This window comes from Poecilia reticulata, linkage group LG7 (assembly GCF_000633615.1).
Source record: "Poecilia reticulata strain Guanapo linkage group LG7, Guppy_female_1.0+MT, whole genome shotgun sequence".
Taxonomy (NCBI): domain Eukaryota; kingdom Metazoa; phylum Chordata; class Actinopteri; order Cyprinodontiformes; family Poeciliidae; genus Poecilia; species Poecilia reticulata.
Window position 1 is genome coordinate 27422342 of NC_024337.1, and position 10103 is coordinate 27432444.

General features: G+C 39.2%; 2 protein-coding genes across 2 annotated transcripts in view; one reads left to right on the plus strand and one right to left on the minus strand.

The window, feature by feature from the left end:
- The window catches only part of znf385a (zinc finger protein 385A), an 84331-nt gene extending 78727 nt beyond the window's left edge, over positions 1 to 5604 (minus strand). The window contains exon 1 of the mRNA XM_008413642.2: positions 5424 to 5604. Coding sequence (XP_008411864.1) covers positions 5424 to 5436 — 13 coding nt within the window. The 5' untranslated portion in view covers positions 5437 to 5604. The remainder of the gene's footprint in view (positions 1 to 5423) is intronic.
- A 1359-nt stretch (positions 5605 to 6963) lies between these two features.
- On the plus strand, positions 6964 to 9437 carry birc5b (baculoviral IAP repeat containing 5b). The gene is made up of 4 exons (XM_008413641.2): positions 6964 to 7242; positions 8151 to 8260; positions 9039 to 9159; positions 9249 to 9437. The coding sequence occupies exons 1-4, from the start codon at positions 7117 to 7119 to the stop codon at positions 9336 to 9338; spliced, it is 447 nt and encodes a 148-aa protein (XP_008411863.1). The 5' UTR covers positions 6964 to 7116; the 3' UTR covers positions 9339 to 9437.
- Positions 9438 to 10103: the final 666 nt, after the last annotated feature.

The window sequence follows — 10103 nt, forward strand, 5'->3', positions numbered from 1 at the left end:
ACATGAGGTTACAGAAGCTTTGTCACGCTATGGGAAGTGTTGTGCAGAATGAATATACAAAAGATATATACATATATATATATATAATGATTCTGCAGTCTGTCATCATGGAAAAATACTAAAATCATTTATAAAGATATTTTCAAACTGTAGTTTGTACTATAAAGTAGCCCACCAGAGATATAATATAAGAGTAGACGCCTCATGGACAGCGCTCACCTATTGTAGGTGTAGATTTAGAGCAGCCATCATGGAAGGGTCGACACCTGGTCTCAGTGTAATCTGTTTTACAGGCGCAATCAAGTATCAGCACGTTTAATCAATAATAACTCGCTGAATAGTAATCCCGTTCTCATGTATTTAAATTTTAGGCATACATCCATTAAACCGGCATGTATATGGACAATATGGTCCAGCATATTTGAATAATCATGGTGGGATACAATATTTGAATGTATGTATGCATTCTCACTGATAAAACTAAATAACACTGAGACCTTAAGGAACACGGCCATATTTTTCTAAAAGCAACAACTTTGAACCTGAACAGTCAGCTGAACTCCAACTCTGACATCAGTGCTGCCCTACTTTTAACCCTTGTGTGTCGAAATGGGGTCCAACTGACCCCACGCACGTAAAACTTGTATCATTTTCCATAGTCCTCTACGTTTGCCTCAGTCCTCACACACACAAGGGTTAAGCTATGGGGCTTGTTGTGTTTCCTCATGCTTCGGAAGCAAAAAGCCCGAACCATAATCTACCCCATTACTTGGTCTCTGTTTGTCACTAACGACAATAAACACATACTTTAAAATAAGTACAAAATAAGGTAAAAACATCGTCCGTTAGAATTTATTACAATGTTTAGATACTTAAATAGCACAATTTTTACAAGAAAAATGTCCGAGAATATTGCCTACTAGCATAAGCTAAAGTTAATGTTAGCCACAAAGTTTCAATTAAGTAAAACTCACCTTCGTATCTGTGAATATATAACGAGGAGTACATCTTAAAACCTTTCTCCAGCTTACTTGTTGGGGCTTCGGGTCGATGTACATTATTAATTGTAACCTTGGGTAAGCCAAGCACCTAGTGTAAAATGCCATTTTCAATATAGCTACCAGAAGTGACTGAGCCCTTATCCCCGAACACAGAAGCTGACGTGTAAAGATCCCATTTACTTAGCTTGAATTTTTTTTGTTCGCTGTGATGGACTGGCAAGTCTATTCAGGGTTTATCCAGCCTTTCATTCAATCACTGCTGGAGAAAAGCAGCAGTCCCTCATGACCATGGATGGATACACTTTTTTCTGTTCGCATGTATTTTAACTTGTGAATAAGCTATGTGATATATTCCTCTGTATGTGGAACTTTGTGTATCTTTGTAATCCAAAAATGTACGTAGTTGATTTAAAACTCGGCTGCGATTTAAAGATTCCTTGTTGACTTTTTGAGGATTTTAGAAATGATTAATTGAGGCGCTTCTTAAAAATATTAACTGATCTACCATCAGATTTGCTTTTAACCAGTAGGCCCTCCAGATCTCTGATGTGAGAACTGAACCTGGGAAATACACAGGTGTAGATTGTCAGTACCCTGCCTGAACAGCACAAACAAAATGCTTAAGAGAAGTGAACTATTATACACCTGACTTGAAGAACAACTGAACTACCTAGAGTTTTTGAAACACCCACAGTACTCTGTAGATCCTATGCTGTTGTCCACGTTCAATAGCATAGGATAAGTGGTGAAATTTTATCAGAGTTGTTAGCTGTCATTTATCTAAATTTCTCCCTGAGCTGCAGGGTACATGAGTCACCTCGTCATCCACCCACTCGCAGTCATGTTCCAGAAATGCCTATTTTGACTTTAAGTGCCACAGGGACACCATTATAAAACAATTGTCATTGACCAAGCTCTTATCTATTGTTTAACATGAAGTAAAATACTGATTTTTACACACTGGTTTTATACCTGGAAAGTCGAGCAAAGTGCAAAACTGCTTACAAGCTGAACTGAAGTTTGCTGCCCTCTGTTGGTCCGATCAGGTCAACACAGGAGTAAATACGAAGCTCAGGAATTTCAAGATTCCTAAAATTATTCCTACAGAGCAGTGAGACTGAACCCAGCATGTAAACAAAGTCTGACACTCTTAATGGGAAACAGGGAACAACAGAAATTAGAAAACACTGGTTACGCCCCCTAGTCAGAAAACCTTGTATAAGCAGGAAAAATCACTCTGTAAATGAGCCATTGTGGGTTAACAGATCCTGCTACCCTCACTGAAACTTTTATTCTTTTTTTTATCAGCAGAGTGGGAGACTTATAATTACCTTGCCGACATATAAGAGTCTTTCAGGGAGAAGTCAAACTTGAAGGAAAAAGTGCAAACTATTCCAATAAAGGCAAGATATATCATGTTAAATCTCCTTTCAAGGAAACAGACTAAATGTACATTCTCTAAAGGTCAAAAGACATGTCTTAACTTATTTCCATGCAGCAGATTGAATTCTCTGAGGAATCGCAACATAGATTCTGCTCATATATCAGCAGCTACACATCCGAAGACTGTGTGACTTTCCACAAATGTTTCTCAGTTAATTTCTCTTCTTAAATAGTACACTGACACATAGTCTGCATTATGACCATATATTATGCATTGGGTGCCTCCTGGCACTGCTGTGATGAATTTAGAGGTTGCCCATGAAGGTCAAAGGTCAGCTGAACAAGCAACATGTAACTCAGCTCTGCATGAAAAGAAGCAGCTCTCCATTCCCCTTGAACTGGCCTGAGCCTGTAAGTCTGACAGACATATCAGTTTCAGATAATCGTCCCACTAAATTTAGACTATTGATCAGGTGGGGAAATGTGCCGGAAACACAGTCAGCAGGTTGAACTTTTGCATCTGTGTTCAGCTTTTCCTCAGGAGTAAATTACTGTGTTGCTGAAGATGTGACTGCTTGGTTGGGATTCAAAAGGAAAAATTTGGACAACGAAGAAATCTGTCACTGTGGCATTAAAAGAAAGTTGTATGATGTTCCTCAATTTACAAAGAAGAACAAATCTGGCAATCCAAAACTACCCAGTGCAGAGATGTTCAGCATTGTTGAATGGTACTGAAGTGAATATTGACTTTCTGAGGTTTGCAGGGTTGGTACCCCTCTGAGAACATTCACAGTAATTTGGAGAATCATCCTGTGATGAAGTGTCCTTTGGGTGAACCAAAAATGCAAACAAAAGCTGGGAGTATGGATCATATTGAATGTTCTTTAATGATAAAACTGAAAACTTAGAACAATCACAGGGAGCACAGGGATCCACAGCAGAACAAAAATATAGATTCAGAAGAAATACCAGCAAGGAAACACAATGAGTAACGAGCCAGGAATGAATGAAAGTGTTGTGATTAAATACTGGGAGAGTGAATGCTGGAACAATAAACCTGATAGGCAAACTGATGGGAAGGAAATGAATCTAACAAAATAGCAAAACAAAGAAACATAAATAAACCAGAACAGCTAAGAAAGTAGCTGACACAACAAATAAGCATAATTAGAATCACTAACAAGGAACTGGAGTGAAAGTAGAAACAAAGCAGAATTAACATAGATAAGAACTGAAGATCATAAATAACAAAACCCAAAACAAACAAAAAAAATCCAAGATCCTAACACATCATTCATGCTTAATTTATATCCCTTCATTTATTAGTTTAGTTTTATTGCTCGTCTGAATGGATTTATATTTTTCTTGAATAAAATTTCACCTCACTAAGTCATGAAGACAGCTAGGGAGAGTTAGGGATTTCCCAGGATGTGCTGATATGTGGCGCACTGGAGGTTTTGGCTGACCTGTGAGTCCACACTTGCCTGCAGAGATGGAGAATGTAGATGTTGACCGTCACATTCTCACACACCCCTGACATTTTTACACCACCGCTGGTGGACAGCATGTCCTTCTTTCTAGATGGACTCACAGCACACATTTAGTGCAAAATCGCTCATATAATTCTAACATTTTTGATTGCAACACATGGAAAGTTGGCTAAAGTAAATGTAACATTTATACTCTAAGGTGACGCTTTATTTTAGTTTGTGAGAGTATTTATGAAGACAATGAACGCATTTCTCTTGCTCTCCAAATCTCAACCTATTTTTAAAGCTCTGACATTCCTCACGTGAGTGAAAACCAGGATCAGCATTTTCCTTACGTCATACTTTAGTCTGTATTCTTCCAGACTTTCCTCAGACCACACATTGGTTAATTCTATGTGATTAGAAAACAAAATATTAGTTAAAGCTATAATATAAAGGAATGAGACTAAGTCAGCATGCTGGTCCTTTTCAAAATCACTGATGGCACAGTTATTTAAACCCTAACATTCATACAACCCCCTTTTGCTATTTGGGCTGCACTTAGTCTTCTATCGCATTTCAGCATTTGACCGAACAGCAACGACATTTCTCTTTCTAACCTTCTGTAGGTCACTAACCCTTCCTTTATTTTTCTCCTCGCCTCACCCTTCAGCTCTTTGAAAGAATCTCGGTCTGAAAACTGACCTGGCCATGGAAAAAGCTTGATTTTGTGTTTGTTTTCACATTTCCGTCTTCATTCGGCTAGCTGATCTGGATCCTATTAGTGAACCTTTTTAGTTTTCTCACAGACGCTATGAGATTATTATTTAAAATGCTCTGATAAATTAAGGAGTTTATGATGCTGAGCACTTCAGCAAGATCGCAGAGGCCTTTTTAAGACATACAGGCCCATAGCACCACAGATCCAACACCTTTCCTAACAATAAGCATGATGAACAAATATTCATTTATTTTCATTCACTCCCATCTAGAGCTTTTGTTCACAAAAGTCCAATCTTTGTCTTGTCAGACCAATCAAAGTCCCCCCACAGATTTATATTTGTGAGGATAGCAGGGTTTTTTCTGGCATGCTTCTTATGATTATTATGGAAACTTGCTAATTCTTCCAGTTAGCTTCAGAAATTTTCTGTGATCTCACAATGGAAAAATAAACGTCGGTTACAGTCTAGAGGTGTTCCCAGTGGCAAATCAAAATCAAGTGCTTCTGGGAAGCACAATTTTGAAAAAAAAAACAAAATAGAAATATACTAGTGTGAGTGTCTGCTCTTCCATTAAAAGATTAAATTATCTTCAGTACTTTCATCTTTACCAGGTGTGCCAATAGTTTGGCCAGCACTTCAGGCATATTCTCTTGTCAACACAAAATGTTCTGAGTCCTGTGTGAACAGGAGAATTTTTGCCCTGTCGAAAATATTTTGCAGTTCAAAACTTGATTTTTTATTTATTTTTTTTATAAAGTAAAGAAAACTCCTCAGAGAGAAAAAAAAAGTGTGAATTGTAATGGAGACACACACACAAGCACTGGAAGGTGACAGAGTTCATCTCTTACCTGTGCTCCACATTGGCTACACCTTTGATCCCCCGGTCCTCTGTGACTTAATCAAATGTCCAGTCCTTGCAAGGAAAAGCTGGTGAACGTTTATAAATCCCTGCCCACCAGCAAAACTGTGTGGACCTCTACAAACGAAAGAAGAAAGCTCAAGTCCTCATTGATACTAAAGGTTTCCAGATCGGCACATGCAAACGGCAGGTATGATGGCTGTCCAAGGGGACATGTGGACATAGAGACGGCATACACATAGTTTCTGTCACCTCCCATCCACCTCTCTGCATCATACCTCCTCCCTTCATCCTCTCCCTCCCCCTCAGTGTCGACTCTGTGTGAAAACAAACCCTGTGCAGGAGATTCCAGCAGCTTATCTTAGTAGACCTTAATAGGTGAGGGCAGTTATGTCAGAAGATTGTTTAATGCCGAAGCAGGGAGGCTGCGAGGACCGGATATCAAACGTCTGTGAGGGAACGAGATGTAAATGTTGTAAGTATCATCCTTTTTTCATCACATGATGGACAAAATGAAAGAAAGTCTAGAGGTTCAAAAATCTTAGATCTCATAAACATGTTTGCCTTGCACAAAGTTTGAAAAACAAACACAAGAATAACACGGAGAGACCTATGGAAAAATGTCGTGACACAGAGATGCAGGAATTCATAGGTGAGCGCTACCCTCCACGAGGTCCAAAACGCAGGGAGGCCGCTGACCTGACGACCAAACTCTAAACCGGCTGCTCAGCTCAGCCCCACACAGCATCACCTGTGAGAGTAAAGGAAAGTATTAAACCACCAACTCTGCGCCTCATGCTGCAGCCATGCTGTGTCTCAGCTCCTCTACAGTCTGGGAGGGGAGGCGGTGGATGGGACTCCGGCGTACAGCTGTAAGCACATTTCAGCACTCAGAGGTCTAATGGGTGCTGTTACAGAGACTCGCTGCAGACCGGGTCATCTCCATTTCTCACAGCAATAAACAGGCTTGTAAAAGCTTACGCTGAAAACAGTTGAACCACTCGCTGTTTGGATTTTGTGTAAATATTTATGCTGCAGTTGTTTTAGCAGCATTTGGAAATCGCAGCTCATGCCTGACAAGTCCATTTCAGAAAGTATAAAGTCCTTTGCTAAAGCATTCATACCTCATAGATCTTTTTACATCACGCTGGAACCACAAACTCCAATGTATTGTGATATATTGTGAAGTGGACAAAGAAGCATACATGTATATAACTTGTCTTTACAAATGAAAATCTAAAAAAAAAAGATCTTATTTGTTTTTAGTCTTGTTGACTGTAACCAACTGCCTTTAGAAGTGGCCCAATGTATCAACAACTCAGCTCTTTGAATTACATGCAGGTGGGATGAAGTAACTAATAAATCAATTGTTCAGACACACACATTTTTCCCAAAACATACAAAACTGAACTGAAACGGCATTTTTTATTTGTCAAGCCCAAATGTATATATGTCACAAATGTTAAAAACTGTCACCGATGTAAAAACTTTACAAACAGTAGGGCCTAAGAAGCAGAGAGAATTTTGTTTTCTCTGCTCTTGTTGAGCCTCAGCAGTATTTTATCAGGCCAAAATTGAAAACATCTGTGGAGCTGTGCAGGGCAGCTTGAGCAAGATCCACACAATACTCCTTACTTTGGGAGTTGATTCTATGTTGGACTGAGCCTTGTACTGCTGGAATAATGGAAAGTGTAGATGTGCTGACGACCAGGTATATGACGTTTGACAAAATGTACAGCCATGAGCTGCGGGAGCAGAGTTTTAGAGACTGGCCGTTTAGAGAGGAATGCAACTGCACGCCTGAAAAGGTAGGAAGGTCTTGTGTTTTTTCAGACTGCTCTGGACGGGGTGTCTTAATCCTTATGAAAAAAACAACAATATTGGAAATATTACTTTGAAGCTCTTTGTATTTATCTAAGAATGGAAAAACAGAGTTTGTGATGATTACTACAAGGGGACCATGTCTATGGATTTTACACACCTACAAAGGTAAATTTACCATAATTTGAAAAATATTAGCGAAAGCAGTTACTGTCGGTACTTTTAGATGTTCAATAGACGTACTAAATTTTGCTCGTGCAACACAGACGATCAGTGGTTTAATCCTTTACCACTTGGGACAATGAAAAAAGTTTGGAAAATACTCATGTGATTAAATAACATTTTAGTAAATTCATCAGATGGAAAATGTATACAATTATCTTGTCAATAGTTGATTTCACAATTTCATGAAAGGATCATTAGGTTGCAAAAGTTTAGTTGACAGCAACTCAACTGCAAACCAAACAGTGTTTACTCCACCCACTGACTTTGGGTGGAAAATAATTGTAGAAGCCTTAAAACGTATAACTATGAAATGAAAAAAAAAAACATTTAACCTAGGCTATGTACTGGAAGTTGGATTTAGGAAAAAAATCCTGCCAAATCCAGTAATATGATTATGTCCTTTGATCCAAGTCATTTACAGCTTCTGATTTATAGCTCAGCAGGTGCAAGTTTCAGACGCTTCCCTTCGCCCACCCGGCTCATAGCATGATTTATGAGCTGCCGACACTTGACTTCATGAGTAACGTTCTGTCATGCAACCTCACTCGTTCAAAGGGGAATTATTGCTTTATCCCCATAAAAACTAATCTGGATGCGCCTCTTATTCATTTTTTTCTTAATGTTGTTTGAGTTATGATTTCAGCCTTTTTTTTGTTTTGTTTTTGTTTAGATGGCTAAAGCTGGTTTTGTCCACTGCCCCAGTGACAATGAACCAGACGTCACTTGCTGTTTCTTCTGTCTGATCGAACTCGAGGGCTGGGAACCTGATGATGATCCATGGTGAGGAGGAAGAACATCATCCTGCAGTCTTCTAAATCTACAATCCTGGCTGCAAAAGATGAGACTGACTGAACTCTTGTCTTTTACATACACTTAATTGCTGCGGTTCTGTAACCTAGGTTTAGACGAGTGATCACATGAAATGTTCCAAATGGATGTAAACTTATGAAAATTTAATCAAGCACAAAAACGTATTGCTCTTTGTTTCAGCCCATCTAAAAATGAACTATTTTCTATGTGAAACCAGAGAACAGAGCAATATTCTACAGGAAGCATTAGTCAGGATTGGATAGCAGAAAATGGAGGTAAAGTTATCTTCTCAGATGAAGCCTCTTTCAGAATATTCAAGACAGCTGGGGGGAAAATGACTCTTCAGATACAAAATGTGATGGTTATATTAAAGCAAAGTGACCTCAAAACATTTGGAGGTTACTTCTTAAAGAGGGTTGGTTTACTTGCATCTTGGCCTGAAAATACTGGAATAATGAATGAGGAAACCTTCTCCAGGAGCTACTTGGCTCCTGGACAAGAATGATGAAGTAAGTTGGGGATGAACAGCAGGGAGTTTGGGGTCAAAATCAACCAAACGGAATGCAAATATTTAATTGATTTCTTTCACTATACTTAATAAATTTAACTTTATGCTATTTAAATACCTGACAATCATCCAGCAACAAAGAAGAGAGAACTTGTGAGACAATACAAACTTTCTGTCAGTCTCTTTTGAAGATATTCTTTAACAATAGGCACATAGTTCTAAGACATTTTTTCTTGTCAGGTTTGAACACACCAAACGCTCACCCACTTGTGGATTCCTATGCATGAAGAAAGCAGACTTCACTGAGCTGACCGTGTCTGAATACTGTCAAATGGAAGGTGAAAGGCTGAAGATCTACATTGTAAGAGACTGTAAATGGAATATGCTTTAACAGATACTTCTGCAGTTTTTTGTAATGAATTTGTAAATTTTTTTTTTCCTTCTCTTCAGAGGAAGATTTCTCATAAGATGATGGCGTACTTGCGTGACGACATGGATAAAGTGCTTGATCGCCTAAAATCTCAGCTGGAGACGATATAATAGTTGTTGGACATAAATATATGCTGGAAAAAAAAGTGTTCCTATGAAAATGCATTTTAACTAATAAAGTTTCAGTTGGCAGTACTGTCTCTGACCACATGGTGGGGCCTTTGAGCTTTAAGTATGAAATCGGTGTCAAACAGTGCTTCACAGAATTCTCCATAGGAAACCTCGCAAGTGTCATCTGATGTGAAAGCCTACATTGAGGAGGATTACAATGTGGGCTATATTCCTCTGTTTCCCTCAAATACTTACCATTTTCCTGAACACACCACCATCTCTACCACATCCTTTCAAACCTTGACCCTGGACAGATGGCCTGAAGCCCCTCCTTTTCAATACCAACTGTTGCCCCAGTAACATCTGTTACATATTGGGGGACAGTGCACACTAAGAGGCCTTGCCAGGACACTTATCTTACCCTGTGAGGGAGACCCGGGTGGGAGAAGTATTGGAGGATGTTTCCGTTGCCAATGGAAATCGCAGGAAAGCCGTTTGTGCAACAAATCCTGGCCTGCACTTGCACACAGTACCACCGTTCGCTCTGGAGTTTGCAAATGAATGTAATGGATGGGGTTCTGGATTAAATTTGCCTTTCCTTCTCCAACCTTCCACTGTTTTGGATTTAATGTCGAATGTAACACTCTGGCCACTGAGCCCAGATCGGCTGCTTAATTCTCCTTGATCCGCTCACAGCAGAGCAAATTGAAGAGAGTATTTTTAGACAAAAAAAAAGTAAAATACCCCCTGATGTAACAGTTCTAA